The 27,944-nt window shown below is 40.6% G+C and overlaps 1 protein-coding gene across 1 annotated transcript in view; it reads right to left on the bottom strand.

Annotated features, from left to right (window-relative positions):
* DOCK2 (dedicator of cytokinesis 2) overlaps positions 1 to 27,944 on the bottom strand; it is a 501,787-nt gene that overhangs the window by 370,919 nt on the left and 102,924 nt on the right. The window contains exon 23 of the mRNA XM_073355961.1: positions 11,500 to 11,608. Within this exon, the coding sequence (XP_073212062.1) occupies positions 11,500 to 11,608 (109 nt within the window). The remainder of the gene's footprint in view (positions 1 to 11,499; positions 11,609 to 27,944) is intronic.

Below are 27,944 nucleotides of genomic sequence, written 5' to 3'. Positions count from 1 at the left end.
ATTGGCAAGGCATCCATCAGACCCTACAGATATCACTAAGCATATGACTATGGCTGTATTTGTAACTTGTTGTCATAAACATACAGCTAAGGGTAGCATAAAATCCCTCCTGAGCAGCTGTACTGAATCTTTACCTGTAAAGGGTTAAGAAGCTCAAATAACCTGCTCGGCACCTGACCAAAAGAAGATACTTTCAAATCTGCAGGGGGGGAGGTGGTTTGTGCTCTCTTTGTTTGTTCCCTCTCTGGACAGAGAGAGAGAGGGACCAGGCAGGTAAAACATCTCCTGAAAACATACCTGAAATGATTAATCTAAAATTACAAAAATTGTAAGTAAAGCAAGGAAATGCGTTAGTTTATCTTTTGTTTTAGCTTGTGAATTTTCCCTATGCTAAGAGGTAATTTCATTCCTGTTTTGTAACTGGGAAACAGAGTCAGAGGGGAATCCTCTGTGTTTTAAATCTTATTACCCTGTAAAGTTACCTTCCATCCTTATTTTGCAGCTGTGATTCTCTTACTTTTTTCTTTATAATAAAGCTCTTCTTTTAAGAACCTGATTGATTTTAGTGTCCTAAAGATAAAGGGTCTGGTTTGTACTTACATTAAAGGCAATTGGTTGGTATATTATTCTCAAGCCACCCCAGGAAAGCGGGTGAAGGGGCTAGGGGTATATTTTGGGAGGGGTAGGGGTCCAAGTGCCCCCTCCCTGAATTTTTGTTTAAATCACTTGGTGGTGGCAGCAATACCATCCAAGCACAAGGAAAGGAATGTGTGCCTTGGGGAAGTTTTTAACCTAAGCTGGTGGAATATAAGCTTAGAGGGTCTTTCATGTGGGTCCCCACATCTGTACCCTAGAGTTCTGAGTGGGGAGGGAACCCTGCATAGGTCTTCATAGGATTTCTACATGCTTGGGTAATCATAACCTTTCATTAAAGTTTTAAAACAAACAGACTTGACCTTGTACTTGTAAATGGGTGTGCGGTCACTATCCTTGGTCTAGATTTGAAGCAAGTAGCAGAGGTGACTTTCACTCTGTTGAGCTTCAAACTGTAACCACCAGGGCCGAACCCACTGTGGTGTAATACAACATTACTAAATTCAATTTAAAGTATGTAGCCTTTTATTTTATTTACATTTCAAATGATTTCTGCCTTTCTTTTTTGTATCTTTAATTCAAGATTTACAAGTTTTTTAATGGGTGTTTGCCTTGGTCTCTGTATACCAAACCCTGAACCTTGTTTAAAACTCTTTAGTGTTATTAAGTCACTGGGTTATGTTAACACCTTTGACGCTTTGGGCCATATATGCCATCTAAATTAACAGCATGACTCCGCACAAATGCACTGGCAGCCATCATCAGGTCAAATCTATCCCACAAAAATAGCCATGAGCATATGTAACCAAAAAACAAGCCCCAGACTGGGTTTCAGCCCACCAGGCTGTTGTCCTTTTTGCTCTTTACACAACAATATGAAGGAACCACATGGTAACGCATGGATCCAAGTAAGTGTATAGAACATGCAACATCTACCTACATATCTACACTGCTACTATGGCAAGAATTGGGTGTTTCCTAAAACACAGGAGACAGTGAGGCCACTAGAAGGCTCACATACTATTTAAAATTATACTAACCAATTCCTATACATTACATAGAGTGTGCAGCTCTGCCTTGCTACAGATATTGGCCTCTTGTGACTCTCCAGAAGACCTGCTTCCACGTTCTTTCCTTCAGCATCTGCACAATTTGCGAGTGGGGAGGATATAGCTGTCAAACTCTGAGTACAGAAAATCAGACAGTGTGCAGAAGTGAGCACCTGACTATCTCTGGCACCTCCATGTTTCTGTTGCAGTAGTGTGGCTTCAAAATGATGTGGTGTACACACAACGGAACCCTCAAGTCCTCAGTCAAGTCACTGACATCTTCTGCTGAGTACGAAAGACAGAGTTGGCCCTTTTAGAACTAAGAGGTTAATTTTTCAGCAGGCTATAAAAACCTCACAATATTACAGAAATGTATGTTATACTCCTCCATCTTACTGGTACATTTATCTTACAATCTTTATTCCCTAACAAGCTTAGCTTCATAGTAACCCTCATCTCCAACAATTCTTTATACGTATTCACGAAACCTAAGTACCCAGAAGATTAAAAGACCACTGTAAAGAGTCACCAGGGCCCTGTTTATTAGGCTGATTTTATTTGTTGTCAAGGCAAGTTTAACAAAATTACCATGCAATCATCTGTTGTACATCACAAATCAGGCATCACTGTCGGCACTTTTCCAACCTTATTTGCACCTAAACAATCAATCAAGCTGCCTCCGGACACTTTTAAATTGTTAGGCTCCAATGCTCCACTCCACATCCTGACATAAATGGAGAGCCACCTCATTGTGTGTACGCTCCTCTCTTCCCCCTCAAACCCATGGAAACCTCTCCTCCCACTATAGCCAGCTGCTCTACTGGTGGGAAGCCTGCATCAAGTGACACTTTCCAATGCTGCACCTGGCTCTTAGCTGCTGGAAGAATCATGATATCTAGAAGCCAGCTGCAGCAGGCAGGGCTCAGCAGCAGGAAAACAAACAAAAAGAGGCATCCACTTGGATGTCACTTGTTTTCCACAGATCCCTTGAGACCTGTGCAGGTCACTTGGGATCTGCTGGTTAAAGGAGTATATAAGAACATAAGAATGGCCATACTGGGTCAGACCAAAGGTCCATCCAGCCCAGTATCCTGTCTACTGACAGTGGCCAATACCAGGTTCCCCAGAGGGAGTGAACCTAACAGGTAATGATCTAGTGATCTCTCTCCTGCCATCCATCTCCACCCTCTGACAAACAGAGGATAGGGACACCATTCCTTACCCATCCTGGCTAATAGCCATTAATGGGCTTAACCTCCATGAATTTATCCAGTTGTCTTTTAAACCCTGTTATAGTCCTATCCTTCACAACCTCCTCAGGCAAGGAGTTCCACAGGTTGACTGTGTGCTGAGTAAAGAAGAACTTCCTTTTATTTGTTTTAAACCTGCTACCCATTAATTTCATTTAGTGGTGCCCAGTTCTTATATTATGGGAACAAGTAAATAACTTTTCCTAATTCACTTTCTTCACACCACTCATGATTTTATATACCTCTATCATATCCCCCCCTCAGTCTCCTCTTTTCCAAGCTGAAAAGTCCTACCCTCGTTTATTGCTCTTCAGATGAGACCTGTTCGAAACCCCTAATAATTTTAGTTGCCTTTTTCTGAACCTTTTCTAATGCCAGTATATCTTTTTTGAGATGAGGGGACCACATCTGTACACAGTATTCAAGATGTGGATGTACCATGGAGTAATCCACAGCTTTTGGGAAAGAACAGAGTCCTTAATTTTAATTAGAGGTTAGTAGGGTGGGGGTAAATAATGGAGGGAAAACATGCACATAGTATAAAATAGATACCAATAAACCAGCTCCAAGAAACCTGGGCAAATCATTGAATATTTACTACTTGTCAGAAAGGCATAAATCCATCTCCTGAAGGTCATTTTTTGTACTGGCAACCAAATAGAAAGGAAATTTGACAGCTATGCATTCCCAAACACAAACAAGAGCACTCCTACCATTGAGTTAGGACCATTACTGTATATCTGAAAAAATAAATCCACCTCCAAGAATCTGGATATATGCACAAGCATTTAGATGGATGACATGGCACAATGGAGACAATGAAATTGACAGGGGAAATTGATAAAGTGGTACAGAGAAGTCAATACTGTAACATTATCTGGGTCTTGATCACAGATGCTGAGTTTCAGTTTGCTTTAAAAAGCTATAACTTTGACAAGTGCAACAAGCACCAATTTAGCACAGTTTCTAAATGATTCATCTAGAAGAGTACTACAGAAATGAGAGAGACTCCCTAAAAGTCATCCCTCAGCTTTATCTTCACTACATACCATCTTAGTGAATCTGCCTCGTTCCAGAGCATTGTATTTAAAGTTCCTGAGTATCTGATGTAGTGGTTTCCCAGATTCCAAAGATGGATCAAGTCCAGCCCACATGCTTGCTTTCATAATGTAGGAAAGGTCTTATGTCAGCAAAGAAACCAGGATATTGTAGTGATGGCCATAATCCTATTGGACACTCTTGGGGTTGAGAGGAAAACCTTATATCTTCAAGTCTTCAGAGGAAGCCAAGAACTTGCTTCGAGGAGAAATGAGACAACCTTGTTTTGGATTTGCATGGATGGCCCAGGTGAGTACTGAAAATGACAGTTCTCAGTCTTCAGCTATTCAAAGAGAACTTAACACAACTGTAAGAGCATATTATTTTGCCCTCTTCAGTGCTCGTGAAATAGGTGATATACATCAGACAGAAAACAGACGTTTAAAAGTTGGATCTTTTTATACATCACAAGTATCTTTCTTTAAATTAGAACTATTCTGTTTACCGGTTTGTAAATATTTTTGGTGAGGCAATGGATACCCTACACACTACAGTAGATTTAACATCTACAGATGACACTATGATGTAGAGGCCATTGCCATGTGAGCTATGGAGAGCTTGTGGGAACAGGCCATTCCACTTATACATGGCACAGGAAGGATCACAAAGAATACCATCTTTTCTTAGAAGTATTAAAATCCAGACCAAGTTGAGGATTGTATGTACTGTGTGCATATGTGGTGTATGTAAATTTGCATAAGGAATTCCAGCTCAATTAAGTCCTTGATTTCTTCTCTGGGCAATGCTACAACAGATCAGTGGATCCTTGACATTTCTAAGAAACGTTTATCTCAACAAACTGGGAAAAACCCAAGGATTGCTTTGGATAGTGCATGCTGGATAGGACCAGTTGCATGCTCTGAGATCTAAAACATTCCCCCAGTTACCCTGGACATCAGAAATTGGTGTTCTACAGCTGTTTATGTCCATTGATAATTACTTTAAAAGATTTTTAGCCATATTTGAGGTTACCTCACTCCCCCTCTGGTTTGATGGCATAATCCTTGTTTCATGAACGAGTGGACTTTGTCGATTTTTCTATGTGGGTATGTAATGAGATATACCTCTATCCCACAGTGGTCCTTTTGCGTTCGGCGACAGTTTGGCAGAATACTTGTGTCCTAAAACTGGCATGCTCAAGGTTCCATCATTGTTCTCCCAAAGCCTGTTCCAGAACTTTCACCTTCCCACCTCTCTACAGGTAAATCTGTTTTGGCTATAGGGGAATAAATAAAGCTGACTTGTTGTTTGACTTGCACTCCTTCCTGATGCATTTTGTCAGTAATGGAAGCGAGTGCGTGATCATCCTTGCATTTTGGTCAACCATTTTACCATCACTCCAAACAGACACTGGCCGCAGAAAGGTGCCAAAGCTTTCATGAGTGGAGATACGAGTCTCCTTTACACTGGCAGAGAAGCACATGTTCTCCATTGTGATGACTGCCATGACTGACAAGTCTACAGAGATTTAGAAGCACTTGCAACCACCTGATTTTGAGAAAAACAGCCCTTGAGTTACATGCATCAGGCCACAGAAGCTCTTGCCAAGCATATAGACAACGTGGAGTCTTGCAGGAACCAGCTTAGCATAATTTCTGAGAGTACTGCCCATCTTTTGTGGACACCAGATGCCCTGGGGAAAAATGGCCATTCTTGGGATCGTTGTTTCCAGGGCTTTGGCTAACACTGCAGCAGGTATTTGGAAGTCTTGTTCCATTATCTACTCCTCTGCCACCTATTTGTTACTCTCCCTTGGTAGGAATCATCCCATTGTGAGCAGCTGGTTTTAATGATGGGAAAACTAGATTATTTTTTGCTGCTTCACAGGAAGCGTTTGCAAGTCAGGATCTACAAGGATTCCTGAGCAATGTTCCTCTTGGAGCTGATCCACCAACCAGAGTGATCTTAAGGCCAATGATTCTTTTTCACCGTATTCTCAAGATAGATTTTCTCCTAGACACTGGCTTTTCCAGTGCTAAATCTGACACTTCTACCTCTCTCAAAAGCAGGGAAAATCTAAGCAGAAGTTAACAACCTTGATCCCTGAGATTTAAAGTAGTATTCCCACACCCTCAATTATACATTCTAGTTTTACCTTTCAAGTGGTCAGCTGATCTAATTTTGAGTCAGTTCACGTATGCATTTGCTGTGGATTTCCATTCTAGAATCTAGCTTTTCTAATATACAGTTAGTACTTAATTTCTTGCTGCAGAAACCTGAGTTAAAAGGCATTTCTCTTCCTTGAGGTCTCAACCTCTCCCACTGAGTTCTTTAAATATTCATTCATTGATCATTATTTATTGATTTGGGCATGTTTAAGGCAGTTCTACCTTCCAGACAGCTATATCTTTTAAAATAATCTGTGCATGAACTATCAATTTTGTGCTGAAACTATGATTTTCTGATAAAATCAGGGGCTCAGCCAAACCAGATCTGCCTTCTCTGTCTGGGCTTAAAACAAAAGCATTTATTTTTATTCTGAATCATACAGTAGTTGAAGAGGATAATTAAACATAACAAAAGATGTTTATCTGTGGAAATTGTTTTGTTATCACAAAACAATACCTTTTTCATATTTTATATAGCTCATTAGAAAAGACAAAATGCATGTTTAAAATAGTTATAATTAACAAAAGCATAAAAACACAGATATAGCCATTCCATCAGTTTACCATATCACTACCTACTTATTCCAGTACATACACACCTGTACAGCCTTAAAATTCCTCATGCCCTGAAGGAAAGGAGCTTTTAAATATTTTTATATTTTCAAAAACATACTCAATGGTGTTCACCCTGCATGACAGGAACTCTTCTCCCAGACAGGTGCAATTTTAAAATCCAGTACAGTATATAGAAACCACCACCCTAAACATGAGCAATGTAGCCATAAATACGTATGGCAATCTTACTGCTAGTATGTACATCTTTTAAATGACTGTTGCAGTGTGGCTAATTTTTTTTTTTTATGAGTAACTCTGTTGGCTGCAGAACCAAATTCTGTCTTAACTTCCACTCCCATCCCACATAACCCAACATTAATCCAATGTGGGATAGCAGTCCCTTATTCCCATTGGTAATCCATTTTTCATATGGAACAAAAGATATTCTGCTTATCTCGGGGATGACACAAATTGCTAACTAGACAAGTTTCCCATGGCTAGTGAAGTTCATTTGAGTTGTTCTTTCTGATCATGAAGACTGTTTTCACAAGAATGAAAAACAAAGAACATTTTAAGCAAAATGTTTGCAATCAAGCGGAACTAAAAATACCCCCAAACATTGTCAGTCATTACATCTGTAAAATTTTGTTCATGTTTCTATTAGAAACTTCATTGAAACAGGTTAAGTGGTGTTAGAAGGTATCAAAAGATTTAAAAGATGTGATTAACAACATCTCAAAGTAAAAGAACCAGATTAATTAACAGGAGTACACCTTTTGTTGAAGATTTCCTTCCATTCATCCTATGGGAAATCTTGCATATATATTTTGATCATTTTCACTAAACCAGCAATGGGGAATGCCTCGAACGTATTTAATTACTTTACTCCAGAGATCTCACTCTAACAAGCTTGAATACTCGGAAACTAAATGCAGGAGACATTGAAATTTTTGCACGTGCCTCCTATGCAATACAGGTATTAAGATATTCTAACATTAACAGTGTGTTATAAGCAATGTAGAGTACAACCCATTACACTATGTAATGCTGAAGTACGATTCTACTGAATACTTCTGGATACTGCTTTGTTGCTGTCAAGGATCCTTCCCCACTCTGAACTCTAGATTTGGGGACCTGCATGAAAGACCCCCTAAGCTTATTCTTACCAGCTTAGGTTAAAAACTTCCCCAAGGCACAAACTTTGCCCTGTCCTTGAACAGTATGCTGCCACCACCAAGCGTTTTAAACAAAGAACAGGGAAAGAGACCACATGGAGACGTCTTCCCCCAAAATATCCCCCCAAGCCCTACATCCCCTTTCCTGGAGAAGGCTTGATAATAATCCTCACCAATTGGTACAGGTGAACACAGACCCAAACCCTTGGATCTTAAGAACAGTGAAAAATCAATCAGGTTCTTAAAGGAAGAATTTTAAATTAAAGAAAATCAGGATGGTAAATACCTTACAGGGTAATCAGATTGAAAACAGAGAGAATCCCTCTAGGCAAAACCTTAAGTTACAAAAAAAAGACAAAAACAGGAATACACATTTCCTCCAGCACAGCTTATTTTACCAGCCATTAAACAAAAGAAAATCTAACGCATTTTCTAGCTAGATTACTTACTCACTTTACAGGAGTCGTAAGGCTTGCATATCTGATCTGTTCCCAGCAAAAGCATCACACAGACAGACAGAACCCTTTGTCCCCCACCCCCTCCAGATCTGAAAGTATTTTGTCCCCTCCTTGGTCCTTTTGGGTCAGGTGCCAGCGAGGTTACCTCAGCTTCTTAACCCTTTACAGGTGAAAGGGTTTTGCCTCTGGCCAGGAGGGATTTTACAGCACCATATACAGAAAGTTGGTTACCCGTCCCTTTATAGTTCTGACAGTTGCAAAATATTTTTAAAATCCAAAAAGTATCCTGCTCCTGATGCAATTTGTTCCAAATACTTAGCCTGCTCCTGGCAAATCATCTATACATTTGTCATATAGGGTACAGAACATCCTGAATTCCTTTCCAAAACATTGGGAACATTATTGGAAGCATGTTATTATTCAGGTGAAAATAGATTTATGTTTTTAGTTCCTTTACAGCTCTGTGCATCATTCTAAGGAAAGCGTGACGGGAAATGTAACTCCAAAAAGGATCGTTGAAATGAATCAAATACAGCCGCAAATTTGCTCTGCTTAGTCTTCCATTTCCACTGCATTTTAAATCAAAGATACCAAAACAGAGAACTAAGCAAAACAAAAAATCATATCCAACAGTATGAAAAATGGGGCATTAAAGGGTTCATAAAATGCTAATGTTACCATCCTGCCTGAAAACAAACTATATCCTGCTATAAGGCCACACGCAAACTTCAGATTTTTATTGCTATTAGGGGCATATTAATTTATAATTTATGCAGAGTTGGATATATCTTAGTAAACCCTTCTCTTCCTGATTTTTGTGCAAGTATGTTTATTCACAGATGTGAGTCTCTGTGGATGATAAAAGTGACTGACATTTACATGACTGCAAAGCCTTCAACCTATAGTCAGTAGTTTCTGCTGTCTAGATAACTCATTGTAAAAGCTCAGACACCAAAACGTCTATTTTTCAATTGAGATACACAAGGTAGGTAAGGCAGCATCTTATTGGACCAATGTCTGTTGGATGGTACAAGCTTTTGTGTTAGAGAGCCCTTTCTCAGGTCTGGGGAAGGAAATCAGAGTGTCTGAGCCAACTATGAGTTGGGACAGATTGTTTAATTAATATGCTAGAGTCACCACCTCAAGGATCCCTGGGTTGCATTTTCCTAAGTGTTAGGTATTCTATTCCCATTGAAATTCAAGAGGAATTGAGGGCCTACCCATAGGCGCTGGCTTGGTGGGTGCTCCGGGGCTGGAGCACCCACAGAAAAAAAATAGGGGGTGCTCAGCACCCACTGGGCTGACCCGCTGTTGGCAGCCAGGGATCAACTGTTTTGCAGGTGCCTCAGTAGCTGCGCTGTTTCCTATGGGTAGCCTGTGTGCAGCTGCGATGAGCTGTTTGGCGGGCAGGCTGCGATCAGCTGTTTCCCACCTCCCCACTCCAGCAGGGGCTGAGTGAGTCTCACAAAAAAAATCCTTAGAGTTAGGCGTGGGCAGGAGTGCTGGGCTATTAGCGGCAGCACAGCCACCGAGGGCCGCCCCACACCTCTTGGGCTGATGGCCATGTCCTCCAAGAGTATGGTTGCTCCCTGCCAGCCAGGCTCCACTCTGGCCACAGAAGGCATCAGATGACTCAAGGGAGCCCAGCTAGTTTAGGGCTGGGTGCAGTGGTGGATGAGGGGGAGGAAAAGCCTTGGACCCCATCAGGAGTTGCACTGTGGGGGGAGGGAGGAGAAGCCCCGGCAGGAGCCGCACTGGGGGTGGAGGGCAGGAAGAAGCCCTGGACTCTGGCAGAACATGTGGGGCTGAAGTCTCCGGCTCGGAGCCCCAGCCACCCCTAGTGGCAGAAGCTGGAGGGCTGAAGCCCCAACCCCACTCTGTGTGGAGCTGGCCTGAGCCCCTCTCTTTCCCATCCACCCTGCAGAGCTGGCTCTCATTCTCTGGCTGTGGAGAAATTCAGCCCAAATCTACCCGCATTGGTATCTCCATTTCCCCCATCATCACACAGCCATGAATGGATTTAGCCTAGGAGGCAGGGTCAGCATTAGCCCCATTTGACAGGTGGGATCTAGGGCACACAGAGGTGAAGTGACTTTCCCAAGGCTAAGCAGGGAGCCTGTGGCAGAGCAGAGAATCAAACCCAGAACACCTAAGCCCGAGGCCTGTGCATTAACCACTAGGCAACCTTCCCACTCAAGGAGGGGGAACCTCCTCTGCCACTTTGAGTGGGTGGGTGGGAGCAGGCACTAGACAGAGCCACCAGGAGATGGAGAATAGAGAGAGATGGAAAAAGGGACATGAGTGGGAAACAAGAAGGGGGAAAAACATCAGGAAAGGGAGCAAGGACTTAGAGAATAAACAAGAGAAAGGGAAAGGGGCAGGGAGAGGAGAAAGGGACAGGGAAAGGGGAACGACTCTACACTGCTTGTCCCTCTCATTGACCTTCTCCCCACAGCCATCAGTGGCCTCAGCTCCCAAACAGGCCCTAAGCAGGTGTGAAGCCCAGAGCAAACATAATGTCTTTAAACTTGGATGTTAGTGAAGACAGCTTGTAGCTGAGTGTAACAATTTTAATATACTGTAATTCATGAAAATGTAATGATATATTTCATTACTATTTTAATAATGATTACATTGTTAAGACGCCAATGATATAGACACATTCGATAACAGAATAAGAAAGAAGTGTGTAAATATGCTGAAAATTGCCAGTTTTGGGGGGAGGCTGAGCCCCCCCCACACACACACACCTCACCTTCAAGGTGGGGGGGGGGGAGAAAGGAGTGAGCAGTGGGCAGGAGATGCTCAGGGGAGTAGACCTAAGGGGAGCGGGCAGAGCAGGGGCAGGAAGAGGTGGAGTGGGGCAGAGTGGGGGCGGGGCCTTGGGGAAGGGGGGTGGAACCAGGATGGGGCACCCACCAGCAAAACCAAAAGAGTCAGCACCTATGGGCCTACCTCCTATAGGCTCCTTAGAAAATTGCAGCATCTGGGTTTTAGCTATTTAACCAGCTACCTTTTTAAAAGGTGTACAAACCATGCATCTTCCTCTAAACTTGTCAACCTTGGGCTTCAAAGTAATTAAACAAACTGTCCATCTATGCTCTGCCAGTTAAGGAATAGATATGTAATGGGTAAAGAATAAATAATCTAAATGTATCACCACTACTACACTGTCAATAAATAAAACATATTGTTGTTTCTGAAGTACCAACCTGCAACAAAATGGTAGTTTTATACTGGCTTTTCATAAGGTTGTTGATGGATTCAAAGAGTCTCCTCATAGATTCCTCAAATTCTGTCTGTTCTTTTCCTTCATATAACCTGTATAAAGATAAATCCATGTTATAGCTTTAGCAGCAGAAACTGCCATACCCATAACTGTTCCCAGTCCAATGTTAATTGAAAATTAAAATACATAATTTGGTACCTTATAAGACCCAACTATACCACCAAATAGAAATGTAATCAAACAGTGCCCACTAATCAGAATTCAAGACCATTATGTTAGCCATTGTCATACATTTTGAAGACCACAACTTGCTAGAAAATGTGTGTGAAAGTGTAGTGTGCTTTTCTTTTGAAGTTGTTTTTCCAGGCTAAGTTTCTCTCTGACCAAACAGCATGACAGCTTCATTCCACAAAGGCCTCAGTACAGCCTGTTTGGTAGTAATAACCAAAGATGTGAGTTTTAAATTGTCCAAATGCCCAGATATTTCCCCAGAGCTAATTATATTTATTCAGACTTCTTACAGATGCAATCTTGAATCCATTTTGATGATCAATAAATACTAATTTTGGCATGGGCTGAAAATTCTGCCCAAAATGTTCTTTCCCATGCATAATGATGCTTCTGTTTTCAGCTCCACTCAAACCCAGCGAACATGATGATGTACAAAATCATTTAAAAAAGACAACTGAACTCTTTGAGCCTCCACAAATGGTCAAGCAGGTTTTTCAATCTATTTCTGACATTTTACCCAGTAAATTGGGACACAGGGCCAAAAATGCGATAGCGATATGTTCTCCTCACACAAGATAGATAGAACACTAGAACACAGATTTAGAACATGGATGTAACATAGTTTGGTCATGTCCATGCTGGCCTACAAGGGCATTTTAGAACCTCTTTTGTCCCAACCAAATCTAAATCATGGGGATTAAACATGACTGAAAGGCCTGTCTAGAAGGTACTGTAGTTTCAGCTAAATTTCTAATAAAACCAGTAAATCCAATCTTCACAGTAACCCAACTCGCTATCTAAAAAAACCGAACTAGCAGTAGTATTGGGACAATACAGCAACCACTAGGTAAAGCGGCATACGACTGTTTTCAGTCACTCATAACTACCATCCAAAAAAATTCAACTGGGGAACTGAAATTTTCCAGGTTTGAGTTCTGTCAAAAACTGGCTTTTTTGTGAAATTTGGTCAAAAGCCAATCAGCAACTATTGTGTATAAAAGCTAAACTTTCTCTTCACAAATAGATTAATTGAAAAACAACAAATTAAGGGATTAAGTCCCTAGCCTAAACAGCACACAGCCTCAAAAAGATAAAACAAGCAAATTTACACAAATAAGATCATCAGGAAATGAAATCAATAGATAGCAGTGCAAGCAGTATCTTTTTTTAAATGAAATTTCTTGAGAGGTATTTGGTCACTTAAATTTCATGGAAGAAACATGAGTATAAAAAAAATCTAGCCAATACCCCTTCCGTAAAAACAGCTGTGTGCTGAATAGCTTACTTTCCCTTACATTTATAAGAAGATAATCAGGATTTAGCTGCTGCCCATCATCAGTGGAAGAAATCATGTTTCACTAGTGCCGATGCCATTCAAATCAACAACCCAACTCCCACTAACTTTCATATCCATAGAAATCTTCCATTTTTAAATAATGTTTAATCAGATTATGCTGTAATAAATCTAAATATATTTGTTCAACTATGTCATAAGACAACATGCATATGAAGTGTACTTCCACTTTTCACAAATCCATGTTCTAGTGACAACAATTATATTAAATCTCATGTCTAGGGAAACTGGATTGGAACCATGTTACTCTGATCCAAACCCACAGACTTCTATTACTTTTTCTACAAGAATTCTCACATAGTTGACAGTAGTTCTGGGTCACTTACTCTGTGGGCTAGCAAGTAGAAGACAACAGCTCATCTAGAACTGGATAAACATTTTATAATAAAACTTTTCTTCAGCAAAAAAAATAATAAAAATAAAAAAATACAGTGACACCAAAACATTTCACGTCTTGTTAATGTCACCAAGTTTTCAGTAAAAAACAATTTGAAAAAAATCAAAATGTTTCATTTTGATATTTTCAAAAGTTTCTATTTTTGATTCAAAATGGACTGTTTTGAAGTTTTTTTTATTTTTAAAAAAATAAAAAATTTTCATCTAAATGAAACATTTAGTTTAATGGCTAACAGACCATTTCATTGGACAAGTTATTTTTTACCTTTTTGATCAACCAAAAATCTAATAATTCAGTTTAGCCCAAAAGGATGTTCATTATTATTTTGCTTTTAAGAATCTGTTATTCATTCAGCTCTAATCCCATCTCCACAACGGTTTATTCTTCTGGACTAGACTACTGCCCATTCAGCCCTAATGCACTAATTTGGCCGTATGTATGAGGTCTTATGAGGTAGTTATTGAAGTATCTATATGCCATACATTGAGAAAAATTGCGGGATAGTTAGGCCAGGATTTTCAAGGACATAAAGAAACTAGGCACCCAACCCCCAAAGAATTTCTTTGAGTTTTAGGTGTTTAACCATTAGAGTTCTTTAAAAATGCTAGCCTACATGACTTTCCTTCAGACACAGTGGAGTCAATCAGGAAATCCAGACAACATTACCAAAGCTGTGTGTATATGAACAAGTCCCAAAACATAATTGAGGTTGCTACTGGCAGTCTTGAAGTGCCTCATGATTTAAAGCATTACATCTTTAGGAAGGTGAAATAATCAACAGATCATAATTGTGACGCTTTTATTTTTGCAGTTAACATTCTGCTATCCATGCAAATAATGATGTTGCTTACATGTATTATATTAAAAGCACTGGTAGTAAAACAGCACACAGTTTTAATAGCCCCCATATGGTTTATTTAATAACATACTGCAGCCTTTTATGTCTGAGCAAAAAATATTTAAAATTAAAGTATAGAGTTCAGGATCGAAAGAGATTTCTGCTAAGCTATCTGCAGGAAATCTAATGGAAAGAAGTTCAGTCTTACAACAATTCACACTGGTAGCAAAAATGGATTCTTCAAGGTAACAAATATTTGCAATAATCACAGCATGGGCAGCATAGCCATATCAACAGAGACTGAGCAGCAATATGAACATCTATGTGCAGAAAATTAATTGCTAGGAAAGTCTGCAGCAACTTCCACTTATGTTCATCTAAGTGTTAGCCATATTGTATAGCAAAGGGGGAGATTTTGCTAGAAAACAAGAGAATAGTTTGATTTAGTTATTGGCACCAGACTAGTTTAACCCATTTGTTTCTGGAAACAAGCTTCTCTCTATGCAGCTGTCTTCATTGAACAACATTCAATGAAATCACAAGAATGACCAATAAGCTAAGCTAGACCACTTAACAGCTGCTGTTTTTTAGGCTGTTCAGACCATTTTTATTTGTGCATTCAAGATAGTTTATTCTACCTTGTTCTCTCTTTAACCCAGGAGGTTTGACCATCACCCCCATGATTTGCCCTAATGCAGTCATCCTGGCAATAACGAGCCAAGGTTAAGTCTCAAATTTCAATCACTGTAAAATTATCTATAATGCTACTAAATAAACTGCCCATCAGCTAGCTTTCTGAATAGCCCTGTATTCAGAGAGGTCACTAAGCCAGTTAAGCTCTCTCAAGGCACTTTACAAATATACGTGAAGTAAGGTTCAGAGCACAATTGATTAAAAAAGCAAATGCAGGAAATGCGATTAAAATCTTAATATTTACCATCCAAAGGAGACATTATCACAGCCAGGGCTGGCTCTAGGTTTTTTGCCGCCCCAAGCAAAAAATTTGCCGCCCAAGCTCCGAGAGTACAACTGTCCAAGCAAAAAAAAACCCAGAAAGAATGGCTGGAATTGTGCCACCCCAAGCACGTGCTTGCTTTGCTGGTGCCTAGAGCCGGTCCTAATCACAGCCCTTCCAGGATTCCCTATTTTAATTGCACAGAATCCAAAAATATTGTGCTTCTCTTTCAGTTTCAATCATTCATCTGCAAATGGAACATAAGCTTGGCAAATGTAGACACCTACATAACATCCACCCCATGTATTACTAACTCTAGATACAAGAATGGCCTGGGAACCTTTCTGAAAACTTTTTTTTTAATGACAGGAGTACTAAATAGACCACTGCTCTAGCTACGGATCAAAACATTTGACTACACCAATGCTGGATTCTTAGAGTGAAGGTAAAATGGGCACATCATAAAGTCAACGCAGTTTGCTGTGACTGGCAGCCATGTTCTAGGATTAGAGCTTGAATAGCAGAGCAGAACTGGAGGTGCATGAATTGGAGAAATTATTTAAGGAACTTAAAATGATGCCTGCCTCTCCTATATTTAGATAAAGCCATAATTACGAATATTTTTAAACTAAATTGACTGAATTTATTTCAACTCTTGGAAGTTGTTCTTTTCCTTTGTGGGCTAGATTGCAAGAGTACACCATGGCCCATGGTTAACTAGATGAGGGAAAAAAAAGGGATGAGCCTAATGGAGGAAGAACAGATTTACGGCCATGTGCCTTCTTAAAACAACTTGGCGAAAACCTAATTGTGACTAGTAAATGTGAGCCATAAATAAAGCAGAAAAACCTTTGAAGGGGGAGAAATAGTACTTAAAGACAAGATAAAGCTAAGAGAGATGTTTTGGCATCACAATCCTCAGACGATAAATTGGGAGTCTGAGTGCCAGATTCTCCACTGAGACTGGATCCATTTGCATTGGACAATTGTCAAGATTTTTTTTCACACTAAATTGAAACATTATAACCTGCCCTCCTGCCCTCACCCCACTGGCTCCCAGATCTGCTATGCAAAAGGCAAAAAACACCCCATCCTGCTTTGCCAATCTGGCTGTGAGGGGAAAATTCCTTCCCAGCCCTCAAAGAGAAGGGCTGAGTAGCATAATGCACACAGTGGGGCATGAGAAAACCAGTCGTTTTGCAAATTTCCAGGGTGGGTAGATGCTGCCAACCCAATCCAAGTAAGAGAGGGATTTTCTGGAACAACATAGGGTATAAATACCCCACTACCACAACCCTTCCAGCCAGCAGGAAGGGCAGTTCCCTCCCCCTGACCTGCTTCCCGTTCTTCTCCCCTAACCTGCTCTATCCCTGTAAAGAACATAAGAATGGCCAAAAGAGTCAGACCAAAGGTCCGTCTAGCCCAGTATCCTGTCTTCTGACAGCGGCAATGCCAGGTGCCCCAGAAGGAATGTACAGAACAGATAATCATCAAGTGATCCTTTTCCTGTCGCTCATTCCCAGCTTCTAGCAAAACTTCCCTCCTTCCCCTCTATGACCCTTTGAGGAGGGAGCCCGGTCACCTTTAAAGGTGGACGGAACCTTTTCCTCCAGAAAGCTAAACAAAGACTCAGCCCATAGATGCTGTGGTGAGCATAAGCTAGTAAAATCAATGAACCAAACTCATACCTGATATAATTCCATTAGCTGAGATATTTCAAGGAGCTTAAGGAAGTTAAGTAGCCATTCCCATTAAATTTTCAAAATCAACCATTCAAAAATCCTACCCATTGACTTAAAGTATAGTTACCCCAGCAAATTTTGGTCCAAGCATCGCATATTCACTGCTTAGGTGCCAAAGCTTAGTGTGACCATAAGAGTCCCTCGGTACCCAATGGCAGAGGGCCCTCTATACTGTAACTCATATCAGGCCTGACACACAGAAAGACACATACCCTGGCCATGACATTCGGGCTATGGAGAAGAGAAGCAGACATCCCATATGAGCTTGAGACTGAGTGAATTAATAGTTTTCAAAATGAGTCACAAAGACTTTCAAGATGGACAATTTTCAATCTTTCTTCCTCCTATACCGTATTTTACATCGAAGAGCACAGCCTCAGCTAGCTATACTTTTCCTAATACTTAATACACTGTGTTTAATATTCAAGTTCACCTTTCTTACATTATTGCCCCTTGAGACACACACGTCACCCACCTGTCAAATTTCAGGTGCCTCTTTCAAAGCATGGGGGAACAAGAATTTCTCAAAAAGATCAACAGAATTTGACATGGCTAAAATGTATTTTGTTATTGGAAATGGCTGAACCATTTTGGCTGAAATTTTCCTCAAAAAAGTTCAGCCCGAGGCAGATATCTGGCATGGACAATTTCAGCCCAAATGGTTAGTTTGCCAAAGTTATAAGCAACCGAAAACAAATTCTTATAAGAGAAAGTGTCAGGCATCTTTAACAGTGGGTGTTGCCAGCTCCTAGACTGCTTATAAAAAAAAAAGAGAAAGTAGATCATGAGAGGGGAAGAAAAAGAAGTAGGGGAAACAAAATGACATTACGTCAATCTCAGGCCGACTGGTTAGGTATGCTGATCTCAGTTCAGATGTGGAACAATGTTCTGAAAGTCTAAATTTTGGCATTTTCCCTGATTTGTGTCATCTACTAATAGTGAAATTCTGCATTTAAGTTGCCTTTGATAGTACATCAGATAGATTTGTTTTGCCAGTGACTCAGGAGGATCTCTCTGGCAGAAATCAAAATTATCAGCTGTTTATCTGAACACAGGCCCGCTCAGAGAAAGGTCTTCTCTGAAGCAGAAAATGGTTTGCAAAACCTGACACTTTCAGAAAGACTTTCCACCCCACCCCATCTGCCCATGACAACACATGGAAGTTTGGAATTAATTTCTGTCTCTGCTTTGTCCAACGAATCAGATGCATGTGTTAGTAATGAAGAGTATGATAGGATTACTGCTAGTAAAGTTAAGATGGAAACTAGTCTAGTAGTAAAAAGAAAAGGAAGACTTGTGGCACCTTAGAGACTAACAATTTTATTTGAGCATAAGCTTTCGTGGGCTACAGCTCACTTCATTGGATGCATTCAGTGGAAAATACAGTGGGGAGATTTATATACACAGAGAACATGAAACAATGGGTGTTACCATACACACTGTTACGAGAGTGATCAGGTAAGGTGAGCTATTACCTACAGGAGAGCGGGGGGGGCTCTATGATGGTGTCCCCTGAATAGATATGTGGGCACAGATGGCAACGGGCTTTGTTGCAAGGATAGGTTCCTGGGTTAGTGGTGCTCTTGTGTGGTTGCTGGTGAGTATTTGCTTCAGGTTGGGGGACTGTCCATAGGCAAGGACTGGCCTGTCTCCCAAGATCTGCGAGAGTGATGAGTCGTCCTTCAGGATAGGTTGTAGATCTTTGATGATGCGTTGGAGAGGTTTTAGTTGGGGGCTGAAAGTGATGGTTAGTGGCGTTCCGTTATTTTCTTTGTTAGGCCTGTCCTGTAGTAGGTGACTTCTGGGTACTCTTCTGGGTCTGTCAATCTGTTTCTTCACTTCAGCAGGTGGGTATTGTAGTTGTAAGAATGCTTGATAGAGATCTTGTAGGTGTTTGTCTCTGTCTGAGGGGTTGGAACAAATGTGGTTGTATCGAAGAGCTTGGCTGTAGACAATGGATCTTGTGGTGTGGTCAGGGTGAAAGCTGGAGGCATGTAGGTAGGTATAGCAGTCAGTAGGTTTCTGGTATAGAGTGGTGTGTGTGTGACCATCGCTTATTGGCACCGTAGTGTCCGGGAAGCGGATCTCTGGTGTGGACTGGTCCAGGCTGAGATTGATGGTAGGATGGAAATTGTTGAAATCATGGTGGAATTCCTCAAGGGCTTTTTTTCCCATGGGTCCAGATGATGAAGATGTCATCAATGTAGCGCAAGTAGAGTAGGGGCATTAGGGGACGAGAGCTGAGGAAGCGTTGTTCTAAGTCAGACATAAAAATGTTGGCATACTGTGGGGCCATGCGGGTACCCATAGCAGTGCTGCTGATTTGAAGGTATACATTGTCCCCAAAGGTGAAATAGTTATGGGTGAGAACAAAATCACAAAGTTCAGCCACCAGGTTTGCCATGATATTATCGGGTATACTGTTCCTGACAGCTTGTAGTCCATCTTTGTGTGGAATGTTGGTGTAGAGGGCTTCTACATCCATAGTGGCTAGGATGGTGTTTTCAGGAAGATCACCAATGGATTGTAGTTTCCTCAGGAAGTCAGTGGTGTCTTGAAGATAGCTAGGAGTGCTGGTAGTGTAGGGCCTGAGGAGGGAGTCTACATAGCCAGACAATCCTGCTGTCAGGGTGCCAATGTGTGGGATGATGGGGCACCCAGAATTTCCAGGTTTATGGATCTTGGGTAGCAGATAGAATCTGTACATGGAAGTCAGATACTAAATGATCCTTAATTATAAAAATTTCCTAACACTTTGTTGAATTACTAAACTTTTTTTTTGCCTTTTGGAAATATTACTGAGAACCTGTTGTCTTAAATTTGGCAGTTGCTTATGTTCACATTTGGCACTGAGTTTTTCTGTGAAAAGTAGTTTGATTTAAGGTTGAACGGTGATGGAATTTTTGATCAGAAACCAGCACCCGTGAAAGTGAGTGCTTTCATGTCGCATATGATTTATGTTCATAGAGAACTTAAAACTTCACTGAACCAAATATGTTATAACAAATATAAAATGTAACTGTTTTGATGCCTAAACTGAAGTCTGAGGTCATGTCCAGCATGCCAATGGTGATGTTACACTGCAGGCTGACAGCTGTCAAATACTAAACATATGTTTACACTTACCAGGGATCAACACTGCAGCAATCGATGCACCAGGGGTCAATTTAGCGAGTCTAGTGAAGACCCACTAAATTGACTGCAGTTCGCTCTCCCGTCGACTCCGGTACTCCACCAGAACAAGAAGCATAAGGTAAGTCAACAGGAGAGTGTCTCCCATCGACCCAGTGTGGTGTAGACACTGCAGTAAGACAATCTAAGCTACACTGACTCCAGCTACATTATTCATGTAGCTGGAGTTGAGTAACTTAGGTCCACTTACCCCTGTATTGTAGATAAAGCCTAAGTAAGGGGCACCAGTTAGACAGACACACTCAGAACTGGTTGCTGGAGCCCTAAGCATAAGTAATAGTAGGAACCAAAGTTTGTGAACCAGAGTAGACCTGGCTTTGGCAGAATAGCTAACCAAGTAAGCATGTTCCTGACTGGAGAGGACAGTACCAAAACACACAGATCTGTCAAGTCACTAACTATGTAAATACATTGTTGAGAGATGGTACAAGAGCACATCAACCCCTCATAAAATAAGGATGGGATAATGGATGAGGATGTTTTGTTCTAACCAGCAGGCACAAGGATGAGGATGGTCACTAACAACATCTGGAGTGTAATACATAACATGTTTGTATCAATGTGTAGAAGGAGAATTCTATGAGGGGCATCTTTGCACTCGCAGAGGGGACAACGTACTGGTGTACGAGTGAGCTGATACCATTGTTGTAGGCATACATATGTTAGTGTACCCATAACCACTAAGCCAGGGTGCTAGTACTGTGCTTGTCAACAATAAACCTGGCGGAGTGCCTTACCTCTGAACTGAGCCTATGGTCTTTACGTATAACTTCAAGGTCTGCTGAATAGGTAAACTGCATTTGCTGCTAATAAAGCTGACATCGGACCTCCAAGAACAGTAACCCTGGTGGCAGTAACAATTTAGCAGCCTTAACACCTCTCTGTAGCACTAACACCAGGTGGCAGGGGGATTACGAGAGGGATACAGGGAAACTGGGAATTGGCATGTGGGAAAGAGAATAGGAATTGGGGGCAGTAAGGGTGGAGGAAGGCGTGAAGATAGGTCAGATCAGGAGCCAAAGCAAGAGGGGACAGGGAGCAGGCAGATTCTGTGCCCACAAACTCATACTCTCCCCCCGCCCTCCATCCCCAGGAGCTGGAATAGAACCCAAGATACCAGAGTCCCACCATTCCCCTATTGTGAGCAAATATTGTGAAACCCAGTGGCAAGGAGTCCCATCCCCCTCTGGTGCTGATCTATGATTGCTATTAGCTCTAACGGCAGAGGTTTGCGCAGACTACCTTAATTCTGGCATTTTCTGACTTTTTGAATGCTTGACTTTGCAGCTTAAATATTCTTAACTTTGAGTGTATGATTGAAAATATTTTATTATAACTATATGTCTGTTACCTAGCCCAACACATCACATCCCCAAATTTTAGGTATTTATATTTTCTACCAAAAAAAACAACAAAAAAACCCTGTACAACGCAAATTATCCAGATGTCTCGGTCAATATCCAAAGCCATCAATAACTGATGGTTCAGGTAGGATGCAGCCCTCCATACCTCAAAGCATGTTCTGTTTTTACAAAGGAGAATGGCAGAGCTGTGGAAAGGCAAGCTTGGAAGCGTGAAAGGAATTAACCAATCTAGTTGAAATGCTCCAGCACTGAGCCTCTGCATTTAATAGCTTTAGCTAGGTGAGTTTACCTGCACTGCTCCAAACCCCTCTCACTTTCATTGGATACTCCCAAATGTAATTCCTAACCATGTCCCCCAGCTTCCTACTCTCCCTATTATCCAAACATCTCTCTTCTCAAAACACCCATGTCCAGCATTAGCTGAGATATTAAACTCCTTCAGATAACAGAGTTAAGGATAATGGAAGTTTCTCATGAGGAGGAATACATATGTATTGCAATATATATACACATACACACTAGTATTTTAATCTTTGTTCTTTACTGGGAAATCCCAATGGGAAAAAAAAAGTCTGTACCAACTGAGAAATCAATATAAAGGACAGCAAACCAGTTTCCATCCCTGTACTAATGCTAGTTTTTAAAAGATAATTTGGTGCTGAAGTAGTACTAGTAAATGATGCACTCAACCAGACCAAAATCTTGGGTTTGTCACATCTGAAAAATTAATGCAGATCTGAATGCAAGACTGAGCACTGATGGCTATTGAAGATCTTGTGAAATTCTCTGTAGAAATAAAGGATATTAAACCTGATATTGCTGCTAGATTCACACTCACTCAATTGCAGTCTAACAAACATTTTTCAGTTTCAGGTGGCTACCAGTGAATGTTTTCAGTTTTTATAACAAATTAATGTGAAGAGCACATCTGCTCCCCTCTTTTCCCCCAGGGGCTGTAATTCAGCGACAGGTGAAGTGATCCATATACATCCATCCCTCACCTACTCCACAGGCTTCTTGCAACGTTTAGTTTTTGGAAAATATTTTAAGATTCCCAGGTGCTAGACATAAAAATTATTGCAGTTACTATTCAACAGTTAAGCAAAATGGTTCAAGTCATTTTATGAAGGGTGAATAAAATACTGTGACTTTAAGTAGAGTGAGGCTGTGGAATTTCCCTGCACCAGAACTGATGCTGGCAGCAAAGAAAGAAGCCAAGGTAGACAGCTAGAAAGTAGCACAAGACAGACTGTACAGACTATGTGAAGTTCTATACTGCACTGTGTGGAGAGATCCAGGGCAGCCATCTATTTCAGGCCCCACAAAAATAAACCAAAGTTTTTGTTTGCTTTATGTGGAGGAGTTCTTTATTTAATCTCTACTGAACTACGAAGTGACTGTCACAGACACCTGAATTAGGGACATGAGCTGAAAAATGAGAGTAGGAGAATGTTACTTATATATCCAAGGAAACAACACGGAGTCCGGTAGCACCTTAAAGACTAACATTTATTTGGGCACAAGCTTTCGTGGGTAAAAACCACTTCTTCACCAGACTCCTTGGTGTTTTCGTGGATACAGACTAACAAGGCTACCCCCTGATAATATAATAACTTAGATATCTAAGTATCTCAAACAAACCTAACAGTAGGGTGAAAACTTCCATACAATTTCTGCATGTAAGATCACAGTTTACTTTGTAGTCTGATAGGAGGAAATATTTAGGTGTACAGGTGCTGAACCTCTGAAAACTGAAATATAACAAGTGAGTAGACCTTCCAAGCCCTGGAATATAGAGGGATGATCAAATCTCAAACAGATAGGAAAAGTGCACTCATTGAAAGTCAAACTACAGAAAATGGAATTAGAAATTATGATAGCTATTTCTGCGGTGAGTTATCAAGCAGTAATCATGACTGAAGAGAAAACCAAAAGTATCTTTAATGGAAAAGTATCATATTTGAGGCCAATAGCTCTCTGCTTAACCCAGAATGCCAATAAATTTGTCAGTAAGTCTACTCAAAGTCAAGGCGTTACTTCCCAAAGACCTGACATTTAGAGGTATATTTGCAGCCAAGCCCAGTCTGACTTTTATGGATGCAATTTGTGCCTAAGAACACGCCACCACAACTTTTTCAACGAAAGAACAGGTACTATCAACTCCTCAGATTTATGACTACAATTCAGTTGTGGGCTTTCAAGGCATTTAACAAACTGGGATCTACCTTTTTGAAAGCATGAACCCTTAGGAAGGGGATAGCTATTAGGACAATCTGCTCATATGTTTCAGTAATTATTCTATTTTCTGTATGTTACCCAAGAAAGGAAAAACCAAAAGAAAAGGAATGTAGTTGTGAAACAGGCTCATAAATACACTGAAAATAAGAGTTCTACAGTAGAATCTGAAAACAAAGCTATTCGGTGGTGTGTGCATAAAAGATGACAGTACACAAAATATGAAGAAGAGACATCGAAAACATTCCACGTACTTTTTAAAAATATCCAAGTTTAGATAATATATGAATATAAATTAGGTGACAAGAAACAGGCAAAAAACTCAAGTGGAACCCTAATTTATCTATTATAATACATCTGATTCTAACATTTACTCCCTCCAGGAAAAACGATTTATGCAATTTTACCAAGATGATCAAATTGCATAATTCTGCACTTAATTAAGTCTTCCTGTTACTGTGATGATCATTTCATACTCTTTAGATTTAACTGACTACTGAGTGTCTGAAGTCTGCACTCAGTGAATGAAAGAGGGCCAGCAGAATCACAAGTGCATCAGAATCTGCTTCCCAGTGGTGAAAGTCTAGTCTCTGAAGAGGAGCAAGACAGAATCAGCCTTTGGAGAAAGGGGGCAGAGGTCTGTGATCATGATCAAGGTACTTTTTCTGTGACAGCAAATTTTGCAGGCACAACATCTCTAAATATGGAGCATCAAGTGGTGACGTTGCTGCAAAAATGTATCACACTGATTGGGTGGCACAATCCCATCACTCCAGAAAATTATGCTTAAAAAAAACCAAAAAAAACCCTGATAGTGCCGAAGATCCTAACCTAATTGAATTCACTAAACAGAGCATCCATAAACCCTTGCAATTAAACTTCATAATTAGTCATTCATTTTACACAATAGTTTCTGAATTCCTTGAAGAAAGCCAAGCTCTAAAAATGCCCAAGTTGCGGAGATCATTTTTAAATCTCAAATATCAGAGACTGGAGTTATTATTGACCTTTCAAGGACAAAGAACATCTTAACACAGAACAAAGACTTTCCCTCTTCTCTAGCATCACTCCAGTAATACAGGCAAAGTGGCAAAAATTGCTCTGATTGCACAGAGATTGTAGAATTCAGGACCAAGACTCTGGTATTGTATCTGACAAAATGCTAGGAACAATTTGGTAGAAGACGGTAAGATGCCAAATGTGCTTTAAAAAAAAGATGCCTTCACAAGGGTTTCAACTAAACCACACAGCCAGAAATTGTACTCCAATAGCATGGATTCAGAGGAGGGTTGGCTGGATGAATGATTAAGAGACAAGACCCTGGTGCTGAGCCTAATGGATAATACTGTTAATATGATAGCTGTACTAATATTTCTGTATATAACTGTTATTTCAGCTCCCAAGACCTGGCTTCCTCAATGGGCTCACATTTCTTTAGTTTGGCTTTAAGTTTAGGCTTCAAAACATGGTAATACTCTACCAAAAATATAAGGCAAGCACAGGCTTCCTGGAACTTTGCTCAGATTTGCCAAAGTATTTGCAAACTTTGTACAGCACGACCTTCATTTCATCTTGATTCAGGTTTCAACAGGAAAATTTTGCAAAGCCCTAGCAATTAGATCTACATAAACCTGAAGTCTCCAACTAATGACAGCAACTTGGTACCAACTTGACCAACATTCAAATGCCCTCCCTATTAAGTGGAGTTACAGGTCACACAGAGCAGTTCCTGCTCTGGGTGCAGGAGAAGTAGTAAGATGTTCATGTTGGGTCTTGCTTGTCCTTGGATGAGAACCATGTACAAGTACAAGTAAGGGTGCTGGAATAATTTGTATAGTGGTGGTGCTGAGAGCCATTGAACCAAACTATATTCATTACAATTACCTTCCCTTTCTTCCATTTCTTTACAGCAGCTTTCATTTCCTGTCTAAACCATGTTGGGGGCTTTTTGTTTGTTTTTACCCATTGTAGTCTTCTCTCTCATTTGGGGGGCTCTGGCTTTTTGGGCATCTAGTAAATATTCTTAATTTCCAATTTTTTACATTTTTTTATTCAGATTATTTCTCCCAGCTAATTTATCTCAACTGCTTTTAAAGCACAATACATATTTTTATTTGGAGGTTTGGAGTTCATTCTGCTTGCACACAAATATTATCTAGTCATGATCACTTGCACCTAGCTATCAGTAGTTTTTAGGTCTGTGATTAGTTGAACTTGTAGGTGGAGGTTAGATTCATGTTTACCAGAATGGTTTAGAATAGTGCTAGCAGTACAAACTATTAGCCGCACTCACTGCATTTGCGATATGCAGCAGCTGTCAAAAATCAAGTGGAGGAAAAATAATCTACAAGGAAACCAACCACCACCACAGAAGTCAAAAAACAGAATGTTCTAGTGAAATAAATATTACATCTCAGATATGCTGCCCTTTTCTGTCAGAAGACACAGAACCCGGGCTTATATACTGACAATGTCATATGCTTTTCAATATTAAACTAAAGGCTTTTGCAAAGCTAGAGGCAGGCAAAAAGCTTTTAGATACTTCAAGGGACATCAAAGCTAAGCAAACACTGATTGGCAGAGAAATATGCAAAAATGTTAGTCTAGTTGAGAAGTGTGATAGAAGTGAAGCACTGAAACATAAACTGTTAAAGGCAGCAGCCTTTGAACAGTCAGAGCAGTGTTTGACTGTGAGGTTTAAGCCAACTAAAGGAAAGGGGGTCCCAAAATCTTATAGAAAGAAAAAGCTGAGTGGTTACTAGGATACCTAGTATACCTTGTTTTGTTATTTGGCATTTCCAGTGTCTAAGTTCAAACCACAGGGAAGTCATAATTCAATGTTGAAGCACTACCTAAAGTTTAAATTTTAAAAGATCAAAGAAGAAGGTGATTTGTTAGCAAGGTTGTTGTAGCTGTGCTGGTCCCAAGCTGAGAGAGAGAGAAGGCGGGTGAGGTAATATCTTTTATTGGACCAACTTCTGTTGGTGGAAGAGACAAGCTACAGAAGTTGGTCCAATAAAAGTTATTACCTCACCCACATGGTTAGCAGAGCAAATTTAACAAATCAGATAGAATTGGTTTGTTTTGGATCCTACTCCCCAACCATAGGAAGTACTGGGTCTGAGAGTGAATGGAACAGCCACCAAAAGGTACAAATTAAAAACACCGACATTTGTTTTGTGCCCACACAACAAGGTCAACTAAGGACTCAAGATTTTCAGCACTGGCTGCTATGCAAAAACTCAGTGCTTTAAGCAAATCGATATGGATGCCCTTCCTGTAAATTTAGCAAACAGCTGATTGGGTTTTCTGCTAAACCTCTGAGATTTCAATAGGGTGGCACCAATGTAACTGAAATCAAAACTTGGCCCTCTCTCTGTGAGTCGTTTGCCTGCCAAAGGGATAAAGCTCTCCCCCAGGATGACTAAGCAGCCAACTCTAGAAATCCTGTTTACACCTGTCTCTTTCCCACAACATTTTCACTATATATTAACATTTTATTTTGCAATCAAACATCTGTAGTCTCCGAGGAGAGGCAATAAATTATTATAGTGATAAGAATAAATTTGGGGAGGGGGGGGTAAATAAATTGGTCTCAACTTCAACATCAGCTCAGAAAAAAAATTATTTTAACACGATAAAGTAGATTACTTTACTTAAGGGAGATGTGATCCTTTTAAGCCCAAATAATCATGCTCTTCCTGAAAAGAAACACCTCCCTCACATCCCCAACACACTTCCTTCTCCTTCATGGGTCAGTTTGGCAATTAAACCAGCAGCAGATGACTGGATAATACTAAAGGGTGTTTGTGCAGTTCGCTCTTGTAAAACTGCAGCCTATTAAACAAAAAAAAAACCAAACAATTTATGCTTATTGGCCATATAAGCAAAACTCACTTTGGTGCACAACACATTGTACCATCTTGGGTTAGTGTAAGCGGGGGAATAGTCCCGCTCTCATAGGGAACTTTCCTGGCTTCTGCACTACCCCGGTGAAGTGGGCTAGCGAAAGGATGTCCTCACTCCCACTTCCTTTACCCAGTGGCCTCCCTGCCCTTGAGGGCTCCCTTTCCACTCTCCTGTCTGGCAGAGTCCTCGTAATCCCAACAAGGCTGGGCCC

Source organism: Lepidochelys kempii, chromosome 8 (assembly GCF_965140265.1).
Source record: "Lepidochelys kempii isolate rLepKem1 chromosome 8, rLepKem1.hap2, whole genome shotgun sequence".
NCBI classification, from domain to species: domain Eukaryota; kingdom Metazoa; phylum Chordata; order Testudines; family Cheloniidae; genus Lepidochelys; species Lepidochelys kempii.
This window is presented reverse-complemented; position numbering and strand designations above follow the sequence as displayed.